The sequence below is a fragment of the Mobula hypostoma genome, chromosome 14 (genome assembly GCF_963921235.1).
Source record: "Mobula hypostoma chromosome 14, sMobHyp1.1, whole genome shotgun sequence".
NCBI classification, from domain to species: Eukaryota; Metazoa; Chordata; class Chondrichthyes; order Myliobatiformes; family Myliobatidae; genus Mobula; species Mobula hypostoma.
The window spans coordinates 47,538,997-47,564,939 of record NC_086110.1 but is presented as its reverse complement, the minus strand read 5'-3'; the positions used below and the strand labels follow the sequence as shown (position 1 = coordinate 47,564,939).

The following is a 25,943-nucleotide window of genomic DNA, read 5'->3' as shown; positions in this document are numbered from 1 at the left end:
ATGATATGATAAGTATTTAGCCTATATAAAGTAGAAATAATGTATGTACAGCGTAGTCGGGAAGATTAGGTCAAAACCGATCAGTGGGGAAAAAAAAATCGGCACATACGCGCATGCGCACATCACATGTACGCACATCACACATGCGTACACAGGTGCCTGCGCAAGGCTTCATGGTCATGGTAATCTCTCTCTGGGTGAACGCTGTCCCGTATTTGACTGCTACTTTTGTCCCTTATTTGGGAGTGAGAAAGTTGGCAACCCTAACTGTAAAAAAAAAAGGTTGGGGACCCCTGTTTTAACTGACTGGATGTGATCAATGGCATCTTACCAAGAATCTGTGTCTATTCACTATACAGTCCTTATAAAAAATATTTGCCTCCCTTGGAAATTTTCATGTTTTATTGTTTTACAACATTGAATCACAGAGTATTTAATTTGGCCTTTTTGACACTGATCAACAGAAAAGACTCTTTCACAACAAAGTGAAAACAAATTTCTACAAATTGATTTAAATTTATTACATGTTGATAGGTCTCTATCAGCTTTGCACATCTGAACACTACAATTTTTCCCCCTTCTTCTTTACAAAACTGCAAGGGGATTGTGGGTGAACAGCCCTTTTCAAGTCCAACCACAAATTCTCAATTGGATTGAGGTCTGGATTCTGACTTGGCCACTCCAGGACATTAACTTTGTTGGTTTTAAGCCATTCCTGTGTAGCTTTGGCTTTATGCTTGGGGTCATTGTCTTGCTGGAAAACAAATCTTCTCCCAAGACACAGTTCTCATGCAGACTACATCAGGTTTTTCTCCAGGATTTCCCTGCATATTGCTGCAATCATTTTACCCTCTACCTTCACAACCCTTCCAAGACCTGCTGCAGTGAAACATCCCCACAGCATGATGCAGCCACTACCATGCTTCACGGTAGGGATGGTGTGTTTTTCATGACATGCCATGTTTGGCTTATGCCAAACATAGTATCTAGTCTGATGGACAAAAAACTCGATTTTGGTTTCATCAGACCATAGAACCATCTTCCAGCTGACTTCAGAGTCTCCTATGTGCCTTCTGGCAAACTCTAGCCGAGATTTCACATGATTTTTTTTCAACAGCGGTTTTCTCTTTGCCACTTTTCCATAAAGCTGCAATTGGTGAAGTATCCAGGCAATAGTAGTTGTATGCGCAGCCTCTCCCATCTCAGCCACTGAAGCTTGTAACTCCTCCAACGTTGTCATAGGTCTCTTGGTGGCTTCCCTCACTAGTCCCCTTCTCACACGGTCACTCAGTTTTTGAGGATGGCCTGCTCTAGGAAGCCATATTCTTTCCATTTCTTGATGATTGACATAATTGTACACCCAAGGGATATTAAGTGACTTGGAAATTTTCTTTATCCATCTTCTGACTTGTGCTTTTCAAAAACCTTTTCATGGAGTTGCTTGGAATGTCCTTTTGTCTTCATGGTGTAGTTTTTGCCAGGATACCATCTCATCAGCTGTTGGACCTTCCAGATACAAGTGTGTTTTTACCACAATCAACTGAAACCCTTTGACTTCACACAAGTAATCACCATTTAACTAATTGTGTGACTTCTAAAGCCAACTGGCTGCACCAGTGATGATTTGGTATGTCATATTAAAAAGGCTGAATGCTTATGCAATCAAGTATCTTGTTTATACTTGTAATTAATTTAGATCAGTTTGTAGAGATCTGATTTCACTTTGACACGAAGGTCTTTTTCTGTTGATCCGTGTCAAAGAAAGCCAAATTAAATCCACTGTGATTTAATATTGTAAAACAATGTGTAATGCCCTGGTTCACATCTTTACTGTTATGCTGTTGGTATTTAATTTAGCATGGAATTATGATATTAGCGAGACTTGGTTGCAGGACTGGTAGCTCAGTATTCTGGGGTACTGGTATTTTGGACATGATAGAGCAGGACAGGTTAAAGGGAGAGGGGTGGCATTACTAGTTAGGGAAAATATCACAGCAGTGCTCAGTCAGGACAGACTGGGGAACTCGTCTAGTGTGGCTTCATGGGTAGAACCGAGGAATAAGAAAGGTATGATCACGTTAATGGGGCTCCATGGGATTTAGAAGAACAAATTTGAAGAAAGATCGTAGACTGCTGCAAGAAACAAAGTTGTTATAGTAGGTGATTGTAACTTTCCACGTATTGACTAGAAATCCTATGCTGTAAAAGGACTTGATGGAATAGTTTGTCACGTGTTCAGGAAAGTTTCCTTAATCAGTATGTAGAAGTCCCAACGAGAGAGTGTGCAGTACTTGATCTGCTAATAGGGAATGAGACCCGGCAGGTGACAGAAGTTTGCGTAGGGGAACACTTTGCATCTAGTGATCATAATGTCATTAGTTTCAAAGTAAATGTGGAAAAAGATAGGTCTGAGCCACAGGCTGAGATTCTGAATTGGAGAAAGTCCAATTTGGATGGTATCAGTGTGGATTGGGGCAGGCTATTTTCTGGCAATGGTGTACTTGGTAACTAGCCTTCAAAAGTGAAATTTTGAGTGTAGAAAGCTTGTAAGAATAAAAGATAAAGAGAACAGTTTTAGGGAACCTTGTTTTTCAAGAGATAGAGGCCCTGGTTAAGAAAAAAAAAAGGAGCTGAACAGCAGGTATTGGAAGTTAGGAACAAATGAGGTACTTATGGAGTACAAGAAATGCAAGAGAACACTTAAGAAAGAAATCAGGAGGGCTAAAATAAGGCACGAGGTTGCCCTAGCAGACAAGGTGAAGGAGAATCCTAGAATTCTACAAATATGTTAAGAGCAATAGGATCGCAATGGACAAAATTGATCCTCTGGAAATCAGATGGTACATCCATGTGTAGAGCCAAAAGAGACGGGGGAAGATGATAAAAGATTTTTTTTGCTTCTGTATTTACTCAGGAGATAGACACAGAGTCTATAACATCGACTTCACGGACCCCATACAAATTTTTTTTTAGCGTGTCGCACCAGTCAGCCACTCCTGTCTGGCGCGTGGTGTCAGAACTGGTTTCCTTTCGGATTAACCGGGTCACGATATGAACGTTCCTGATGCGACCCTTGTTTTTTTTATGAGGCCGAGTGGCTAGCTCGACACTCAACCCAGCACGGATGGAAAGTGTGCTCGGGGGGTGGCCTGACTTGGATTCGAACTCGGGAGCCTTCGCTCCAGAGTCCGGCGCTGATGCCATTGCGCCACCAGCCGGCCTCCCCATACAGATTACAGGGGAGGAGGTGTTTGATGACTTGAGGCAAATTCGGGTGGATAAATCCCCAGAGCCTCACAAGGTGTCCCTCGAACCCCATGGGAGGTAACTGCAGAAAAAAACAGGGGCCCTAGTAGAGATATTTAAATTAACCTTAGTGCCAGGTGAGGTACCAGAAGACTGGAAGATAGCTATTGTTGTTTCATTATTCAGAGAAAGGATTTTAAAATAAACCAGGAAATTATAGGCTGGTATTCTAAGGGAGAGGATATATGAGTATTTGGATGGACATTGATTGATCAGGGATAGTCAGCATTGCTTTGTGTTAGGTAGGTTGTGTCTAAGCAATATTAAAGAATTTTTCGAGAAAGTTGATGAGGCAAGGCAGTGGATGTTGTCTACAAGACCATTTACAAGGTCCCACAAGGGAAGTTGGTCAAGAAGGTTCAGTTGCTTGGCATTCAAGATGAAGTAATAGATTGGATTAGACATTGGCTTTCTGGGAGAAGCTGAAGAGTGGTAGTAGATGGTTGCTCCTCTGACTGGAGGCCTGTGACGAGTGGAGTGCCACAGGGGTTGGTGCTGGGTCCATTGTTTGTCATTTACATCAGTGATCTGGATGATAAGGTAGTTAATTGGATCAGCAAATTTGCAAATGACACCAAGATTGGCAGTGTAGTGGACAGCAAAGAAGACTATCAGCTTGCAGCAGGATCTGAACCAGCTGGAAAAATGGGAGGTCAGCCAAATGTGAGGTGGTGCACTTTGGTTGGATCAAGCAAGGTAGGTCTTACACAGTGAACAGTAGGGCAATGAGGAGTGCAAAAGAACAAAGGGATCTGGGAACACAGCTTCATAATTTATTGAAAGTGACATCGCAGGTAAATATGGTCGTACAGAAAGCTTTTCGCACATTGATCTTCATAAATCAAAGTATTGAGTACAGGAGATGGGACATTATGTTGAAGTTGTATAAGACTTTGGTGAGGCCTAATTTGGAGTATTGTTTGCATTTTCCTCCAGGAAAAATGTAAATAAGGTTGAAAGAGTACTGAGAAAATTTACAGAATATTACTGGAACCGAGTTATAAGGAATGATCGAATAGGTTAGGACTTTATTCCTTGGGGAGATTTGGTAGTGGGATACAAAATTTTGAGTGGTAGAGTAAGAGTACTGTAAACAAGCTTTTCCCACTGAAGTTGGGTGAGTCTACAACTAGAGTTCATGGGTTAAGGATGAAAGGTGAAAAGTTTAAGAGGAATGTGAGGGGAAACCTCACCCAGAGGGTCGTGAGAAAGAGCTGCCAGCGCAAGTATTGCATGCAAGCTCAATTTCAATGTTTAAGGGAAGTCTGGATAGGTACATGTTGGGTATTTGATGTGGAGTCTCTTACATGAAAAAGTAGTTCTGTTTTGCCTATCTGTAGATACTTAATATTTTGAGCACTTTATAGGAAAATTAATAAAATAGTCAACACACATCAAAGTTGCTGGTGAACGCAGCAGCTCTAGGAAGAGGTACAGTTGACGTTTCGGGCCGAGACCCTTCGTCAGGACTAACTGAAGGAAGAGCTAGTAAGAGATTTGAGAATTTCCAGCATCTGCAGAATTCCTCGTGTTAATAAAATAGTCTTACATTCCGAATATCTACATTAAAAATAAAACTGAAAAAAGGCATTTGTAAATTCTGATGTGTTTTATTATTGGTTAGGTTGTTCCAGCCACCTTATTCCATATTTACACAACTTAAAATACAGTTCTTAACTAATTAAAAATTTCAAACAGCAGGCACATCACAATATTTAACTGCAAATAAAACTAATAATTTAAACAATAAAATGAATGCAAGTATTAAATGTATTAATGTAATAGTTAAGGTTTCACTCACAAAAAATTCCAAAAAGATAATGTATCTACAGTAGTACGCTTGCCAATGGGTGAGCATAATTGGTGGGTGAGCTGAAGCACAGATATTTAGTAGCCAAACGTGTTCTCTCCACTATAAGCCACGTACAAAAATCCATCTTCATCTTTCTCCTTCTCGTACAGCTGGCCCATGGTCAAACTATTGAGAGAAATAAACATTAAACATTGCTTTACTAGTATACTCACTTTGTAAGGCTGAATAATCAGTGAGGTTAATGAAAAAATGTGCTCATTTAATGTCTTTATATTTAAGGAAACATCACGGAAGTTCAAGAGGCAAAAGAGAAGTAATTTTTGGAGTAAGATTACCTGTTGTAGGCTAGTCACAGGGCTTTGTTGTGATTTTGAAATTAAAAATTTTTTAAACAAGGGAGAGGGTTTATGGGGACAGTTGCAATTAAAAGGTGAGAAAAAAAGACTTTAGAACAGGTTAAGAAATGTACAACTGTAATTTGCAGAAGATAGAGACCAGAAATCCAGAGAAATCAGTAGTGAGAAATACGAAGACAAATGTCATGGTTTGAGAAGCAATGGGTCTGAGGCAGGAAAAAGATTGATAATTTTATTGAGCTGGATATAAGCAGATTTACATTTTAGACAGACTCAATTTAGAATCAAACTAGATGTTTGTTTACATCTGTAATTTACCTTTAGAATCTCATTTGGTTATCTTTCATAGCTAGAAAGCAAACTACTTAGTGTTCAGTAGTTCTATTTGTAAAATAAAAACTTGGAATTTTTACTGTGAATTGACTTCAAAGTAAAAGATAACTAGGCACAATCTATAACCGATCCACTGATGCCAGGTTTTCACGCCAGTAATAATCAGAATGCGTCTTCACCTCTCACTGAATATTGCAGTGAACTACATACCTAATGCCATTTTAAAAAATTAATAAAACCCATTTTGGTATTTTAAAATCTCTCCTTGATGTATCTTAGGAACAAAATTCTAAAGCTGGAAGACTGATACAGAATAATTAATTGGCCATCAAATTATGCCTTAAAGGAAGTGATAACTTTCTCTGAAGTTGTATCCAAGAACAGAAACTAATGAAGCAGGAAGCTTGCAGTATTAAAGTGCCAGTTAAGTAGCTGAAATATTCTGAAACATTAGCATCTTCTTCTGACCGGCACTGAGTTTGGCATCTTTAGCATCTGTGCTTCTTCAGAATGCACAAGCTAAAGACACCAATAGCCAAGTACATGATAAGTCAATAAATATTTGTTCCACAGCAACTAGTAATCACAATAGCTACAGACAGTGGGATTCAGTTTTACCCTGTATAACTTGTTCATGCACAATTCAATACAAATTATGATCACACCAACATTAACTTATCAGAAGTCCATTTTGATTAAAATTGTGATAACCACCATTTGTATTTTGTGAAATTAAAAACAAAAGTTAATGAGTTGAATTACAATTTATGAAGAGACATCATAACCTGCTTTTTTACAGCCCAACGTAAACTCTGCGAAACACCTGTGAAAGATCAGAGGATTCCCAAATATGACATGGATCCCAATGCAAGGAATGAATATTCATCAGAATGGCATATTCATTTTCTGGTTGCTCAATGTTTTTAAACAGAGCCATCAGGAGAATTTTACTGCCAAGGAAGGGACTGGATTAATTTGTGTTCATTTAGGTTCATTCTTATACTTTTAAAATAATATAATCAATTGAGCTTTACTGTGAAAAATGACTATTAACTCCTAAATCCAAATCATACAATGGTGGTAGATTCAACTGCATGATTACAGCGGATGAGAGCAACACATAGCAAGGGACTGACACCAAGCACAAACGTGTTTTCTCAAGAACATGAGTGAACAAACCGAATTGAGCAGTTTTTTTCTTTCTCTCTTATGCTGGCCCACAAGTGAAGAGCTGAATTCAATTTCAGAAAATGCTGTGTTAGAATTCAGAACCATGAGCTGTGTGTAAGACTTCTGTGTATTAGCCTCATATTGCAAGTATTCACAACCCAACACATAAAATACACTCTGTGCTTTCAGAGATTCTGTATAAACAGCTAGCATACAAAGGAGAATTGAACTGAATATTACTACATGGAGATACAATGGTAAAAGGAGAATTTAGACAGGGCTTGAGTAATACTACAAATGAATTATGATTACCCTTATTAGCTGCATTTTTAACTATTGTGCATGACATGTTTTTTATCCCATTAAAAATAGACGTAATTCTCATTATCTATAACTGGAGCTTTAGGTATAAACCTATTTTCACTGCTGCATAAATAATGTTAAAAAAATTAAGACATCTGATTCCTGATTCAGCGTAAACATGTCCCATTTAAAATATTCAACTTCCCATTTTGATAAATTGAATTCTTAGGTTTTTTTTTACATGCAATGAAAAAGATGGTTCAGATTTCTCACAGTTGGCTATTAGTGAAAGTAATTAAACCACTCACCTGGACTGAGGCACTGTCTTATCTACAAAAAGGAAGATGGCTTTCTCAGACGGCAGCTGGATCCGCTTCCTAATGATCCACATGAACTGCGCCACTGTAATATCAGAGGGCACCAGGTACTTCCTTTTGTCGATATCCACTATCTGTGAGCCAGACACTTTCTCCACTATCACCTATTAGAACCATAAAACAAATACAAATAAAGTTGGTATCTGATAGTACAGATAACTTATTTTTGCAGATACTCCAAATTTGGAAGTAAGTAAATTAATTCTGGCACATTCACAGAAGAGTACATAATTGGGTGTTCAGACATATCTGAGAATGTTAATATATAAATGAGATTGATAAAGACTTAAATGATGAACTGAATCTACAGAATTAAGACTGTGAATTTACTGGAGGGAGTTCTGAGGAGCATGATCAACCTTCACTTGGATAGTTAAGGCCAGATCAGAAATAGTCAGCATGGTTTGTGTGTGGGAGGACATGTCTGACGAACCTTTTGGTGTTTATCTAAGGGGATAGGTGAAGGTTGGGAAGTGGATGTTGTCTGTATGGATTTCAATAAGGCCTTTGACAAGGTTCCAAAAAGTCATCACATTTACCACTACTTTTTTTCTTGTCAATTGACAAGCTGATCCATATACTACCTAAATGTTGTGAGGGTGTTTGCTTCAACCTCTCTTGTGGATGAACAAATTATTCCCTAAATCCCTTCAAAACTTACCAACCTTACCTATATCTGTTGGTTAAGGGTACCTCTGTTCGGGGGGAAATGTTTACTGCTACCTACGCTATCTATTGCCTTTTATAATTTTGTACACTTCTTAACCCCCTTAGCCTTCTCCACTCCGTGGAAAACAAACCCAGCATCATATTTGCTTTCTATAACTATTACCTACCTGTGCTAGCTTCAGGAATTTTTGGATGTACTCCAAGGACCCTGCTCCTCAATAAGACCTTACCATTCATTCTGCATGTCCTACCTTTATCTCACTTCCAAAAATGCATCACCTGACAATTATCAGATTTAAGTTCCATCTGCCATTGCTCAGCCCGGTTTACCAGAGGGCCAATATCTTTCTGTAGACTACGACTAACACCCTGACATTTCATTCAAACTAATTATCAGCCTGAAGCATAAATGTGTATTAAGTAAGAACTATTTTGTTAAGTTTATATGCTCAATTTGAACTTGGCACAGAAATAGGTCCTTTGGGCCCTGTTCCTGCCAACCATCAAGAAGACATCGTCTATAGCCATCACATTTACCACTACATTTTTTCCCTTGGCTACAACCCAGACTGTTTTGAGTTTGTGGTGGAGAGGAAGTCACCAAACAAAATGTTATCCATTATGAACAACCAGGCACATCCTCTCCATGACCTGCTGAATAAGCAACAGAGCACCCTTTTGAGCAGGCTTATTCAGCTCCACTGTCACAAGTATCACTACTGAAAATCTTTCCTGCCAAATGCAATAAGCAAATACAACAGTTCATCTCTGTGTGACAGGAGAACACATCTCATAGTATCATAGTCTCTGTTTTTTGTACATCATTGCACATTAGTAAATTGTTGTATATATTATTTTAAACTTTAGTTAATATAATTATGTTTATTATTGCTAAGTGTGATTTTAATTGTTGCCACTGTAATGAAATAATTTCGCACTCAGAATCAATGAAGTACTTATTATTATTACAATAGCTCTACAGAAGCAAGCATTCAGCCCATCATACTTATAATATTCCCCTGTACTTATAATATAAACTTTCAAAGTTTACTTTTTCAAGTATTTATCCAATTATTTTTTAAGAATGTTTTTGGAATAGAGACAGGAATAAAAACATTTTTCCCCTTTTGTTTGTCAAAATTACACATTGAATTCTCAAAGTTTAAAAAAAAAGTCATTTTACTTAAAAGATACTTACTGGTACTCTATCTGGATATTTTGCTCTAATTTTGGCAGATTCAACACACCTGTGTTCTGTAAAGAAAAGGTCACTATTAATGGAAAGAAATTTAACATGAGCATCTGTCTAACCGTATACAGATGATTCTACTTCATCTTTAGTAGTGTTCACTCATTTGCTAGGCTACAGTCACAGTGCAGCTCATATATAGAATCTCCTTCAAGAGGTAATTAATTGCACGTAGCTCAAAACAGGCCAATTTTCTATGTGTGCCTTCATTACCCAGTGTCCATGTATCCTTCCAGCAGCAGTCAGCAGTGAGAAAACAAAGTTATTTGTCTCTATAATCCAGGGTTGTAAAAATTATTGTCACCGGTCCCCTAACTAACAGGGGCTCAAATAGAAGTGGAAAACTTTTGTTCATGAGATGCCCTTGAAAAGAAATCTCAGTCAATGGTTGACTTTTTTTTCCATTTCCTTAAACAAAAATATATTTTACTAGATAATTATTGATAATTTCGCCTCCCTGAACACCAAAGTTATTTAGGATTATGGGGATTGGTATTTGAAACCAATAAATTGTACATACATTATTCACAATGTTGAATTATACCAATATTTCAAGTGACTGAAGAATTTGTAAAATCTCTTGTGTTTAAAATAAATGCCTTTATCTCTAAAGAATACCAATATCCTGTCCTGGTCTAACCACATTAATGTCACAACCAAGAAGGCTTACCAACATCTCTACCTCCTTAGGAGGCCAAAGAAATGTGGCGTTTCCTCGTCAACCCTTACCAATTTTTAATCAATGTATCATAGGAAGCAATCTGTCCAGACACATATCACCATGGTAAAGCATCTTCTCTGCGCAGTTGTGGACACAGTTCAGTATATTATGGAAACCAGCCTTACCACTATGGACTCTGTCTATACTTTGCACTCTCAGTAAAGCAACCAGCATAATCAAAGACCCCACCCACTCTGGGTATTTTCTCTTCTCTACTCTCCTATTCGGCAGTAGATACCCAAAAGACTAAAAGTACATTTCATCAGGCTCAAGGAGAGCTTCTGTTATCACAGTCTTGAACAGACCTCTTATCCAATAAGATGGACTTTTGACTTCAAAATGTACCTTGTTACATTTTTGGACTTTATCGTTTACATGAACCACATTTTCTCTATAGCTTTTATCTTTACACCTCATTGTTGATGACATCATCTCTGCTTTATCTTGTTCTACCTCAATGCACAGTGGCATTAATTTGATCTGTATGAACTGTATGCAAGACCAGTGTATTGCATCTGTATTTACTCAGAAGGTGAGACAAAGTCTTCTGAAGTGAGGCCAAATGGAAGTGATGTCGTGGACTGTATAAAGATTACAGAGAAGGAACTTGCTGGCTTGATGCAAATCAGGGTGGGTAAATCCCCAGTGTCTGACAAAGTATTCTCTTGGATCTTGTGGGAGTCTAATGCGGAAATTACAGAGGCCCTCTCTGAGCTATATAAACGTGTCCTTAGCCACAGCTGAGGTACTAGAGGATAGCTAATGTTGTTCCATTGTTTAAGAAAGGCTTAAGGAGCCTTTAAGAATAAGAAAAGAATAAGCCTGGAAATTATAGGCTGGTGAGCCTGACATCAGTAATGGATAAGTTATTGGAAGGTATTCCAAAGGACAAGATGTATAAGCACTTGGATACACAAGAACTGATTAAGAATAGTCAACATGTTTTTGTTTATGGTAGGTCATGTCTAACCAATCTTGTAGAGTTTTTCAAGGAAATTATCAGGATAAAGAAAAGCCAGTGGATGTTGTCTACATGGACTTTAGCGAGGCCTTTGATAATATCCTGCATGGGAATGCTATCAAAGCTTGTAGTGGGCTGAAAAATGTTAGGTGGAGTTTAATGCAGCCAAATGTGTGGTGTTGCAATTTAGGAGGAAAAAACAAGGTAGGACTTGCACAGGATAGGGCACTGAGGAGTGAAGTAGAACAGAAGGATCCCAGAATACAGATCTATAATTCCTTGAAGTGACGTCATAAAAAAGCGTTTAGCACACTGGCCTTCATAAATAAAAGTACTGAGTATGTGAGTTGGGATATTATGTGGAAGTTGTAAAAGATGCCGGTGAGTCCTAATTTGGAGTACTGCACGCAGTTTTGGTCAACCACCTACAGGAAAGACAACACTATGTTTGAAAGAGTGCAGAGAAAATGTACAAGGATGTTGCCAGGACTTGAGGACCTGAGTTATAGGAAAAGTTGAATAGGTTAGGATTTTATTCCCTGGAGTGTAGGAGAATGAGGTGAGATTTGATAGAGGTATACAAAATTCTGAGTGGTATAGACAGGAGAAATGCAAGCAGTTTTTTTTCCCCCCCAGAGGTTGGTGAGTCTTCAACTGGAGATCGTGGGTAAGGGTGAAAAGTGAAATGCTTAAGGAGAACATGATGGGGAATTTCTTCACTCAGATGGTGGTGACAGTGTGAAGTGGTGGACGTGTGTTTGATTTCAGCATTTAAGAGAAATTTGGATAGGTATAGATGGGAGGGGTCTGGAAGGCTATGGTCTGGGTGCAGGTTGATGGAACTAGGCAGATTAATAGTTTGGCACAAGCTGAAGGACCTATTTCTGTGCTGTAGTGTTCCATGATTCTATGACAAGCTTTTCACTGTATCTTGTTACTTTGAATCAGAATTAGCTTTAAAATCACTGGCGCATGTTGCAATTTTTTTTGTTTTGTGGCAGCAATATATCGCAATACATGATGGAAATACTGTAAATTGCAATGTTATTAAAAAATTAAATTAGTAGTGCAAAAATGGGGGAAATAGTGAAGTAGCGTTCATGGGTTCACTGTCCATTCAGAAATCTGATGGGAAGTATCCGTTCTCGAAATGTTGAGTGTGTGTCTTCAGGCTCCTGTACCACCACCTTCATGGTGGCAATGCAAAGAGGACGCGTCCTGGGTGAAGGAGGTTCTTAATGATGAATGCTGCCCTTTTGAGGCATCGTCTTTGGAAGACATCCTCGATGCTGGGGAATGAGTGCCCATGACTCAGCTGGCTGAGTTCACAACTTTCTGCAGCTTTTTCTGATCCAGTACAGTGGCCCCTCCATAGCACACCAGTGATGTAACTAGTTAGAATGCTCTCCATGGTACATCTGTAGAAATTTGCAAGTCTTTGGTGACATGTCAAGTCTTCTCAAACTTCTAATAAAATATAGCCACTGTCATGTCTTCTTTGTATTGTACCAATACGTTGGGCCCTGGATAGATCTTCAAAGATGGTGACACCCAGGAACTTGAAACTGCTCACCCTTTCCACTCAACGAGGACTGGTGTGCTCCCTCCACCATAACCAACTTCAGTGTGCTGAAACTGTTCTGATCATAACATGACCTCTAAATTCAGTCAACCTGATAGTGGATGTCAAGCAAAGTTTATGCATCATTCATCTTTTCAAGACAAGGGTATAAAACATTTCAGCCAAAAAACACTTATTTCTGTCCTGGAAGTAGAAGCTTTAAAGTAACCAAATGCACCAGGTCAGCCTGCAGAAATGTTGGTCTGGTTTTTGATCTCAACAGTGAAGGAGCACATGTTTGCCCTACTCGGTTTTGAGAATAAATTGTACTTGGGGATTTCAAGCACAGACTTGCTTTAATCCAGTGTCTGCTTCAATAGCGTCCACTGCAGAGGACCTGTGATGTTCTTCACATGCCAAACATCAGCAAGGCGCTTCGAACAATATGACTGTAGAATCCTCACGTTGACACTGAGAATCTAAACCATACAGCATCTATCAACTGGTGTAATTTCACATTGGACTGATGTGACGTCTGGTATCAAGTTTAAAATTAGCCATGAGCATCACACAAGTTTTGATGAGCAATAAGTCGACACCAATCGGTATTCAAAACTCATTGCCAATTAATCTTAAAAAGTTTTAAGTTTTTCAGATTACTTAACATTTGGATTTCTAACAACCTGCATTCCTTGAACAAACAGGGAATCTCAAATGCAGCAGTAAAGTGCACCTGCCACAGAATTTTTATCCCTTAGACTGTCAAAGAGATTCAGGAGTTATGTTATTATGCAGATACAGCAGGTATTAATTCAAACGAGAACCAATCTTCAAGAAAACCTGTTCTAATGTCAACTGTGATCAGTTAACAGCTTGAAATGAAAAGCACTGTTTTGCAAGTAAACAGTTCTATCTACGAAGCACTGGCTGGCCCACAGCAGTATGCTGCTTAAGAGATATGGTCTGCAAACTGATGTGATTGAGATAGTCTCGTACACATTCACCACACTCAAGACAATGGGGCTAGTTTAATTGGTCTACATCAAATCCAGCACCATTCAATTTATTCTGGCATTAACACATCAAACATGGCCACAAACATATTTGTTCTGTCTAACAATAATTGGGATATTTTGTATACTCAAAGAGTCACCCCTCACAACACGAACTTTGGGTGTCTGGGTTCTCTGTCCGCAAAGCTTATAGACCATCTCTGTGTCACAGCAAAGGTACTCAAACGTGCATAGATGTAATCCGAGTTATGGTGTACACCCATCATAAATATGGAACCATTTATTAGACACACAGTACTGAAGTCAATGATGTCGTTGTAGCTATTGAAATTGCCATCTTGCCTCAGGAAGGAGGTACAGAAGCCTTAAGGTCCCACACAAGGTTCAGGAACAGTTATTACTTCTCAACAATCAGGCTCCTGAACCAGAATGGACAGCTTCATTTACCTCAACTCTGAACAGATTCCACAACCTATGGACTCATTTTCAAGAACTCTACAACTCATGTTCTCAGTATTATTTATTTACTTTTTTTTTAATATCTGCACAGTTTGTCTTCTTTTGCACATTGGTTATTTGTTAGTCTTTGTGTAGTTTTTCATTGATCCTATTGTATTTCTCTGTTCTATTGTGAGTGCCTGCAAGAAAAACAATCTCAAGGTAGTATATGGAGAATTATGCGTAGTTTGATAATAAATGTACCTTACTTCGAACTTTTGAAGTTGCATTGAGTCACTTGCTGTTGTCCCTGTGTTTATGAGTAACAAAACTTAATGAATGTACTTTAATTTTGGAAAGAAGGTCTCCAAGAGAACGCCTGCTTATTGTGATGAAGAAAGACTTGTACCAATAAGCCAGGATCAGGGAGGCTAAAGACAGGTACAGGAGGAAGCTTGAGTGGAAACTCCAGCAGAACAACATGAGAGAGGTCTGGAGTGGGATGAGGACCATCACTGGGTTCCGGCAAACTAGCAACAGAGGAGCTGAAGGCAGTGTGGACAGGGCCAATGAACTTAACCTGTTCTTTAACAGATTTGACATTGTGGCCCCTGCCCAGCCCCCACAAGTCATCTGTTGTCGGCCCCCAACCAACACATATTCCACTCTCCCCTCCTACCCCTCCTCACAGTCCCCCACCCTGCTCTCATGACTATACCACTTCCCCACACGAAACCACCACAGTGGACTTCACAGCTGAACAGGTGAGAAGACAGCTGAAACATCTCAAACTGAGCAAGGCTGCAGGACCGGATGGTGTCAGTACCAGGGTGATAAAAGCCTGTGCCCCTCAGCTATGTGGAGTACTTCACCATGTCTTCAACCTGAGCCTGAGGCTCCGGAGGGTTCCTGTACTGTGGAAGACGTCCTGCCTCGTCCTGTGCCGAAGACGCCGCGCCCCAGTGGTCTCAATGACTACAGACCGGTGGCATTGACCTCCCACATCATGAAGACCCTGGAGAGACTTGTTCTGGAGCTGCTCCAGCCTATGGTCAGGCCACACTTAGATCCCCTCCAGTTTGCCTACCAGCCCCGACTAGGAGTTGAGGATGCCATCGTCTACCTGCTGAACTGTGTCTACGCCCACCTGGACAAGCCAGCGAGCACTGTGAGGGGCACGTTTTTTTGACTTCTCCAGTGCGTTAAACACCATCCGCCCTGCTCTGCCAGGGGAGAAGCTGACAGCAATGCAGGTGGATGCTTCCCTGGTATCATGGATTCTTGATTACCTGACTGGCAGACCACAGTACGTGTCCTTGCAACACTGTGTGTCCGACAGAGTGATCAGCAGCACTGGGTTTCCACAGGGGACCGTCTTGTCTCCCTTTCTCTCCACCATTTACACCTCGGACTTCAACTACTGCACAGAGTCTTGTCATCTTCAGAAGTTTTCCAATGACTCTGCCATAGCTGGATGCATCAGCAAGGGAGATGAGGCTGAGAACAAGGCTACAGTAGGAAACTTTGTCACATGGTGTGAGCAGAATTATCTGCAGCTTAATGTGAAAAAGACTAAGGAGCTGGTGGTAGACCTGAGGAGAGCTAAGGTACCGGCGACCCCCGTTTCCATCCAGGGGGTCAGTGTGGACATGGTGGAGGATTACAAATACCTGGGGATACAAACTGACAATAAACTGGACTGGTCAAAGAACACTGAGGCTGTCTATGAGAAGGGTCAGAGCCGTCTCTATTTCCTGAGGAGACTGAGGTCCTTTAACATGTGCCGGACGATGCTGAGGATGTTCTACGAGTCTGTGGTGGCCAGTGCGATCATGGTTTGCTGTTGTGTGCTGGGGCAGCAGGCTGAGGGTAGCAGACACCAACAGAATCAACAAACTCATTTGTAAGGCCAGTGATGTTGTGGGGATGGAACTGGACTCTCTGGCGGTGGTGTCTGAAAAGAGGATGCTGTCCAAGTTGCATGCCATCTTGGACAATGTCTCCCATCCACTACATAATGTACCGGGTGGGCACAGGAGTACATTCAGCCAGAGACTCATTCCACCGAGATGCAACACAGAGCGTCATAGGAAGTCATTCCTGCCTGTGGCTGTCAAACTTTACAACTCCTCCCTTGGAGGGTCAGACACCCTGAGCCAATAGGTTGGTCCTGGACTTATTTCCTGGCTTAATTTACATATTACTCTTTAACTATTGATGGTACTATTACTATTATTTATGGTACAACTGTAACAAAAACCAATTTCCCCCGGGATCAATAAAGTATGACTATGACTAAGCTTCAGTGCCTCCAGTGACTCAGTTCACAGTCACAAGACAAAGAAGTAGATTTTAAAGTACGTTGAGGCATATTCTAGACCTTAGGACCTAGTAAGTTGAAAGTAGTGGGTAGTAAATTTGGAGGTAAGCAAACGGAAGGGCACTTGGATAGTTGTAAGCCAGGACGTTGCAGAGATGTGGACAAAAAACAGAGAAGAAGAGCATTGATTTCCCTTCTGTTTGTCTCGCATTCTGAAAACTGGTCAGCTTTTCAACTAGGGACTTCGGCCTTGACTAATCCAGAGCAACATGAAAAGCAGGGACCAGTCATAGGGAAGTGCAACCAAAGAATGAGATCATCACTGAATGCATGGATTGAAATGACGCTGAAGACTCTTGACACATTTTAAACACATTACCAGATGGCACAGTACTGCCGTCAGCTGTTTCCTTTTGGGGGTTTAGAGGACAGTTCGCAGACCCTTGAGTACCTTCACATTGTCGAGACACTTAGTACAAGACATGATGAATAATTGATTTTATATATTTTTTCTAGTATGGTTGAAGATTATTGATCTGAAACATTAACCATATTTCTTTATCCATGAATATTGATCAACCTGAGTTTCAGCATATTTGCTGTTCATATTTCTGATTTTCAATATCTGCACCATTTTGCTTTTGTACATGCAGACACATAGTTTTGAAGCTTGAAGTGTGAAAGGTTATATTAAAAATTATATTAGCAAGATGTATATGGGGCAAACAACAAATTTAGCATTTCCAGGAATTATACTCAGTCTTCATCCACATAAAACACACTTAACCTTTACTGATTATTTTAACTGTAATATAGACTGCATTGAATCAGTTTCTTAAAATATTTCATCTTAAACCTCATTTATGTTCCATGTCAATTTTTGTGCCCTGCAGAAATGTAAGTAATTGTTAATGCAAGCTAATGAGAAAACTACTACCAACTATTAAAGAGATCATTAAGAATATCTTGTTCACATATATCAATTTATTTTCATTTATCATCTAAAGCTATCATCTGATTTAAACTCGGTGAATGCCAAATTTAAATTAAGATCTTCACTGTGTACTACTCCTCTTTTAATCTTGATATTAATTGGAGTGTTGAATAATCAAGGATGACATGATCTAAAAAAAATAATGAAAGCTCTTTTTACAAGCTTTAATACTGCACTGCTTTTGTGGACACCTGCTCCTATTTCTAAAACATTAAGTCAGAAAATGGAAGGAGGTCAAGGAAACTGTCTTCTGATGGAACTGCAAGACCTTATGCTCGATAATATAACCTTCTGTATATTGCACCATCTAATTATCAGACAGAAAACTATCCCAACAATAATCAGATTACATTATTTATTCTGCTGTGTTAAATACACAAGTTTTCTTAAACCAAAATCAATGTGTAGATATCCATTATCACATAAAAGCCACAGGTGATTATGTACTGCATCTATCAGAGTAACGTCACTTTATAACATTAAAGGCTCATACTGTATTAAGTGACAACTTTTAGTACAATCAGAAAAAGCTATAAATATTTTGTAGCTCAGGCAGTACGTGTGGGGAAAGGAACAAAAGTTAATATCTGATGTTCAATGCCTTTTTATATGGACTGGGAAAAGTTAGAAAAGAAGAATGGTAAAGGCTTGTTAATTGTGGATCATCTGTCTGGAGAAGGTATACAAAACAGAAGGAAATAATGATGATAGGAGAGAGAGTAAAAACAATGGTACAACTATGAGATACATACACACTGCAATTGATGGAAATCAGAAATAAAAGTGTGCTGGAATGAGATAAGTGATTCTGCAGATGATGGAAATTTTGAGTAATATTCACAAAATGCTGGAGGATCTTACTAACTCAGGCAAACTTTATGAACAGTCCACATTTTAGGCCAAGATACTTTGGCTTAGGACCCTCCCTTTCCAGTCCTGATGAAGGATCTCAATCCGAAATATTGACTTTTCATTTCCCTCCATAGATGCTGCCTGAACTGCCGAGCTCCCCCAACATCTTGTGCAGGGATAACTCAGGCATGATATGCAAAGAGAGAAATAGTAAACGACCTTTCATCAGAATTGATTAGCTCTGATACAAACTGGAAAGGCTAGTAAGCTGAAATTGAATTCTTGATTCAGTCCTGAAGGTTATAATATGTGGTCAGAAGATGAAAAGCTTATTATAATGAGCTGCTTTAGAAGAATGTAAACAGCCAAAGGAAAAAATCAGAAGTGAAGGTGGCCAGTAACTGAAGGCTCAAGGTCAAATGTGTTTCTGCAATTATACGGCACATAGTTAGTCAGCACTTGACGGAATAAGTTATAATGTTTTGGTCTTGTTATCTAAAGAAAAGGGACACAAGTATAATGAAGATTCACTATTGCTAGGATAGCAGGTTTGTCATACAAGATATCTTGTACTCTTGTCTTGACCTATATGGTCAGAGAACAGAAACATACAAAATTCATATAGGTTAAGTGCAGGGAGGATGTTTCCCTAGATCACAATCTCAGAATAGCTAGACCATTTACACTGAAATTAGGAGAGCTTTCCTCATTCAGATTGCAATGAAGAATACTTGGGAGTGTCTACTAGGGAGGATTGTGGAAGCTTATCAATGAGCTCATTCAATATCAAAAACTTACTAGTCTCCACTTTAAGGAAACGAAGGAAAACTGAGATATACAGAAAAATGCACCAGTACAAGTGAATCAGTGATTCACATCAAGATGGAAGGAAGATAAAGAAGTTGCTCTTCCTTCAGAGCAACGTGGTAAGTTGTTGTGTGGAGAGTAGGAATTGGCAGAGATGCAAAATGAAACCAGAGCACGTGGAACAGACTCTTCAGAATGCTGGATAGAAGGGAAAACATGCCTGTCAATGGTATCAATATATATGGCAACACAAGACTGTAGTTTGGAGCAAAACCTGTTGAAGGAATTGAACCAGGTAAGATATGTAGAAGGAAAGTACAGTCAATGTTTCACGACAAAACCCTTCATCTAGACCAGAGGTTCTTAAACTTTTGTTTAAATTCCATGGGCTCATTTGGCAGTCTGGTGAAGTCTATGGACCCTTCTCAGAATAATGTACTTAAATATACAAAATAAAATACTTAGAATTATAGAAGAAACGTATTATATTGAAACACAGCAAAATATTAAAAAGAACAGATTTGTGAAATAGTAATATATGCTTCTTTATTAGCACATTAAATAACAAGACTATACATTTAAAATATAGGCAAGTTAGAAATTAATTTTACTGTTAAGGGCTTATTAGTGTGAAGGCTATTGTTGCTCAATTTGAATAAGTATATTAAATTAGGGGGTGGTCTTTGACAAAGCAGGTCATGTTGGACATCCAGTTGGTTTTGATTTTTTGTTTCAGTGGTTACAAGTACTCAAGATCCTGATTCGCAGAGACGTGTTGTTTGTTGGCTACGTTCATAATTGAAGGAAATGCTAAATTTCAATTCGAAGTTCATGAAAATAAAGGTGCAAACTTCCTCCCCCATCCAGGTTCACGGACCCCCTGGAATCTACAGCAGACCCCCAAAGTGCCTGTGGACCCCAGGTAAAGAACCCCTCATCTAGACTGAGTGGAAGGGAAACTGTCAGTAAATATGCTGGATAATCCATTGGTGGGAGGAAAGCAAGGACAAGGGAAACCCTATCATTGCAGGAGAAAAGTGTGGGAATTGGGTCAGCTACAAAACGTTGCCCGACCTGCCAAGTGACTCAAGCGTTTCTGTTGTTTTTATTGATGTACATACAGATTCCTACCAGTACAGCAGACTGCAGTCAAAGGAAAAGGCAACATCACAGACATCAGAAGTTCGATTTCAATATGTTAGGGAATGGGGAGTCAGTGAAAAACAATAAAAAACATAAATGAGAAAGGACAGAATGTGGTTGTCAGGTAGGGAACGAGGAGAGAAATCACTTCTTGAGCTGATAAAGTGGTGACCGAATTTCAGTTGCTGTGGAGGTGGAGGATAAAGGTGTAAGGTGCAGAGGTAGAAATATGAACCACCAACAATTCATTTTGAGATTACAAGAACAGTCTGGTAGTAGATGTGAGTGTTAAAGCCAAATTCAAGTTTGATTGACTGTAAGTTTGTATCGATCTGAAACCACAAGGTTGTCATAACAAGCCTGTTTGTGAGAGAAGGGTGCTCACTGTAAGATCCTTCAAATGCATTAGCAGAATAGACAAAGTAATGTCAGCATCCTCTTCAAAATAACATACCCAGCTCTGTTCTTCACCAGGCTCAACCAGCATTTTTCATGCCAAACTCCAGATTCCCGAAACAAGCACTCAACTCCAATTTGTATCAGGGTAAGAAATTTCCAGGCGAACTGTGTGAATGCTTCAAGGATAATCTCAAAACCTCCTTGAAAAGAAGTCCAACACTCTCACCAATTTATGGGAAGCTCTGGCCTTTGACATTCAAAATGAAGGAACGTCATCCAGCACGACAGCCTGTTATCTTCGCATGCGAGCATGAAAAGACCACATGCAAGCAGCCAAAAGCACTGCAACATCATGCTTAACCATCATAGGCCAAAACACAAGGCCTGCACCATCCATAGCTGTATCAGATTTGGGCCAGCACTCTTTAGTCAACTCAGAACCCACAAAAAAAGGTATAGGAACATGTCTTCCTCAATCCCAAGTGGAAAATAGACGAAATTTCTCCATGGCTTTGCCAATATTTATCCAATCAAAGCCACAAATGAGGTAAATCCCCTCCCCCCATGTGACTAATGAACCTTGTATCTATATAACGGTTTGTTGTACAATATTTGTTTACCTTTTTGCAACATTTTGACGGAAGTCATTATATAAATGCAGTTTCTTACACAAGGGTTTAAGTGGTCACACTTACAGATCTATCTATGGTACTTGTATTTTGAGGAAAGACGACGACTGGGTGGGGGCTGTTGAAATAAAAAAAGGGTTGGGCAGGCTATTACAGGTACGAACGCAAATAAACAACAGTTTTCAAAACAACGAAAAACAGAAAATACTGCATAGAACGCGTTTTAACGTGAAGTACGTAACGTTAGAATGTAAGGCGTACCATTTCCAAAAACCCATGAGGGTAACTAGAATTAAACAATTTATACACCCTAAAGAAAAACAAACAAGATGCAAACTGCGCAGGTCAGTGTGAGGCCCTGACTGAGTACGTGAAATGCTGGGAAAAAAATTAAAATTCGCATCGCCACAGGTATTAACGGCCATCGACAAACTCACCTAAAGAATGGTCCTCTTTAAACATCCATTTCATGTTGCCCACTGTGTTGGAGTCTCGGCTTGGGGAAAGAAACAAACCCCGCTACAAGGTAACGCTGGGCTCGGCGCTGTATCCAGTTCAGGGGCGGCCTGCCGGTCTCAACCACCCGTCAGCACGGAGAGGGCCGTCTGCCGGGGCCCACCGTATCGAGAGAACTCAGGCAGCTAGCCAGTTTTCAGATATTTATATTATACATTTCACCATTCAATCTGTAAGGTGTTATTGCGGGATAGAGTCAAAAGATCTTTAAGTCTCGTACGATTGATTTGCTAGGAATAATGCACCCCTTTTAATGATATGGTTTGTTCTGGAACATGAGCTCAGCCGTCAAATTGCATCATTCCTGTAACTTTAAAAAGAAAACATTTTGAAACATTTTCTGCCCTTCAGGATGTATTCCTGAATCGGGAGGAAGAGTCTGGCCTGGGAATTCGATGATAGGAGATCCTCTTGTGCTGCGAAAATCAATTATTTGATGCAGCTGTCAACTTCCGCCGGCGATAAAAAGCCATTTAATCTTTAAATGCACGGAAGTCGCATTCAGGCTAAATGGGCACAAGATGACAGCTGGTCCCCTTTGGTAAAGGACATCAGGGCACGTGTTGGGTTTTTACAACAATCTGGTTTGTCTGAGTATGGCGAAGCAGAGTTGTGGTAGAATCGGAATCAGGTTTGTTATCATTGACATAAGTGGGGACATTTGTTGTTTTGCAGGAACAGTACAGCGCAATGCATACAAATGACTACAAAATACAATAGGAATATATTAAAAATAAACGAACAGTGCAAAAAGAAAGCAAAATAGTGAGGCAGTGTTCATTCTCCATTCAGAAATCTACTGGCGGAGGGGAATAAACTGTTCCTAAAATGTTCAGTATGCGTCTTCAGGCTCCTACACCTCCTTATTTATGGTAGCAATTGAGAAGGGGGCATGTCCGAGATGGTGAGGTTCCTTTGCAAGGGATGCCATCTTCTTGAGGAATTGCCATTTGAAGATGTCCTCCGTGGAAGGGAGGCTAGTGCCGGTGATAGGGCTGACCAAGTTTACAACACTCTGCAGCTCTTCCCAATCCTATGAAGGCATTGGAGCCTTCATAGCAGACTGTGATGCAGCCAGTCAGAATACCCTTCATGGTACATCTGTAGGAATTTGTAGCCTTTGGTGACATACCAAGTGTCCTCAAACTCCTAACATATCTGCTGGCGTGTATTCCTCGTAATTGCATCGGTATGTTGGGCCCAGGATAGATTTTCAAAGATGTTGACACCCAGGAAGCTGATACTGCTAACCCCTTCCAGTGCCGACCCCTCTTTGAGAACTGTTGTGTGTTCTCCCGATTTCCCCTTGCAAACCCTGTCATATTGGGTGTATATCCAATACAGTCTCTAACTTCACTGAAAATTGCTTTTTCGTTCAAGATAGTCTTCTGTAGGTCAAATCTAGACTGGATCACCAGTCTTCAACACCACAGATCTAACCCACAGCAGACTGCAAATCTCCTGGTTTATCCAGGGCTTTTAGTACAGGTATTTCTGCTGTGTTCTTGAAGACACAAAGTATTTATCCATAATTATCAAAGTACATGTATGTTGCAATATACAACCCTGAGATTTGTTTTCTTATTGGTGTACTCAGTAAATCCAAGAAACACAATCGAACCAATGAAGGGCACACCCATCAGGACAAACAACTGATGTGCAAAACAACAAAATGGGCAAACAAAAAAAATGTAATCATAATTAAATAAGCAATAAATGTTGAGAACATGAGATGAAGAATCGTTGAGAATGAGTCCATAGGTTGTGGGAGAAGTGCCCAATGTTCCGGGAGAGTGGGACTGAGATAGAACCAGAATGTCTGTGCCCCACAGTGAGTAAATCCTGAAGTCAATGTCACCACTTCTGCCTTTCCTTCAGATGTAAAATGGTATTTTCAACAATTTATTCTCTGACGAATTCTGAGATTGTCCTGAAATGGGAACAAGTTTGATTTTAATTAATTTATAAGTAGTGGAGTTAACTAATCCAAGGCAAAGATTTCATTTACATCTCCGTTCTGTTCTTACTTAGAAGTTGTTCTGCAAAGTACAAGTTTACGGTAACATTATACATAAATAACTGAATATCAATTATTGTTTATAACAATTAAATAGGTTTAAAATAACATTTACAATGTTTAATCTTTTCAGGACATCCGTGTTAACCACAAAATGATCAGTTGATAATGACCTCATCATATAACTCCCTTCTCAGTGAGCTTCATACGACTTTATTTCTACAGTCCTTCCGATAATTGACCTGCTATTTGTTTCTGCTTTTCATTGTTCCATAAGGCCTTTCACATCCTGATTGAATTGTCAAATTAAATGTTTGGATTGTCCGTACAAGAAATGTCAAAAGGATCTTAACACCTGTGTATGACTCTAGCCACACTTGTTTTGGCAGAAGTTGCCTTCCAGGACACGAATGAAGGATTCTTGATGCAGAACATGCACTCTTCCACATGCAGGCAGTACGGCCCGACCTGCTAAGCATGCCAGCATTTTCTGCTTTTGTATATATTGTTGTTTATTGATTGAGGTGAACAATCTCAACTTTATGTTGACATAACCACTATGAAATCAACACCCTCTGCTTTGTCACTATGAAGATAAAAGGCGAATAATTTATAAAGTCTTCCATATTCATTCATATGTATAGCCGATCAAGATAATGTTACAGGATTTGGCCATTTGAACGGAATAGAAAAACTGTGAATGAAATGAGTACCACTACAGAATTTACCGGACACAATCAACATTAACAGAAGCCTAAAATGATTAAAGTGCACTTGTGGCTGAAGTAGTATTTTATAAATATTCATTAGATGGGCTTAAGCTAAACCAATGAAACCCATTGAACAAACTCTATACTACCAATCATATGAATTAAAACAGAAAAGCTACCCACAGTCAAAAGCTTGTAGGCTTATTCACAAAGATCCTTAGAAAAGTAATTCTTCATTTTTAAATCTTTTTTATTAGTTATTATTGAAAATCAACAAAAAATACATTAAAGTAGTCAAATCAACATATCAATATGTACAATAAGAGTTAAAGTATCAAATAACTGATTAACCAATAATAAGAAAAAACAAAATGTTAAAACTATTTTTCTTTGGAAAAAAAGAAAGAGGGAAAAAAGAACCCCTACTAACTAAAACAAAAAAAAACCCTACTGACCGAAAAAAAACGAGAAAAAAAACCCATTGGGAGCACAACCCCAGAGCTATACGCCATACAAGCTTCCATAAAAGAAAGACATCAATCCGCCAACCAAATCCAATTACACAAGAATCAGAAGGGGACCATCTTAATTAACTCAAATCAAATGATAGTAGCGGGCAAAAGAACCCCACCTTTTCTCAAAGTCAAATCGAGGATCAAAAGTTCGACTTCAAATGTTCTCCAAACTAAGACACAACATCACCTGAGAGAACCATTGTATCAAAGTGGGAGCAGAGGCATCTTTCCATTTCAATAAAATAGCCCTTCTGGCCAATAAAGTAACAAATGCAATTACATGTTGGTCTGACATAGAAATACCGTGAATATATTGAGGAATTATACCGAACAAAACTGTCAATTTATTAGGTTGTAAATTAATTTTTAAAGCTTTAGAAATTATAGAGAAAATAGATTTCCAAAACTGTTAAAAGTAATTCTTAGAGCTGTCTTGTACTTAGTCCCAAACAGGGAAACGAATGTGATTTCAGACCATGCAGACAATAACTTTTATTGTACTTTTATGCTGCTTCGAAGGGCATGGCCGTTTCCCTACCTTCAGATGAAGCATCATGTCCCCAGGGAGAGATGCTCAATTTCCCAAGATATGCAAATGGCTTTCCAGTTTGTTACAAGAGGGAGTGGCCTAGCAATGCTGAATGTAAATTTGAAAATTTAATGCAGGTAACCAACCAACACATGTAATTAACAATCAAAGGAATAAACACTAATGCTGTTGGAAGAATCCAGAGTGCCACTCTTTCATTGTTCGGTTTTTCTTTTATTCTG

The 25,943-nt window shown here is 39.3% G+C and overlaps 1 protein-coding gene across 1 annotated transcript; it reads right to left on the bottom strand.

Annotated features, from left to right (window-relative positions):
* Nucleotides 1–4,896: 4,896 nt before the first annotated feature.
* On the bottom strand, nt 4,897–22,006 carry gabarapl2 (GABA(A) receptor-associated protein like 2). The gene is made up of 4 exons (XM_063067088.1): nt 21,852–22,006; nt 9,526–9,581; nt 7,590–7,762; nt 4,897–5,284 (listed from the first exon to the last, which is right to left on the bottom strand). Exons 1-4 carry the CDS (start codon nt 21,883–21,885, stop codon nt 5,194–5,196), a joined length of 354 nt encoding a protein of 117 aa, XP_062923158.1. The 5' UTR covers nt 21,886–22,006; the 3' UTR covers nt 4,897–5,193.
* Between the last annotated feature and the right edge of the window lie 3,937 nt (nt 22,007–25,943).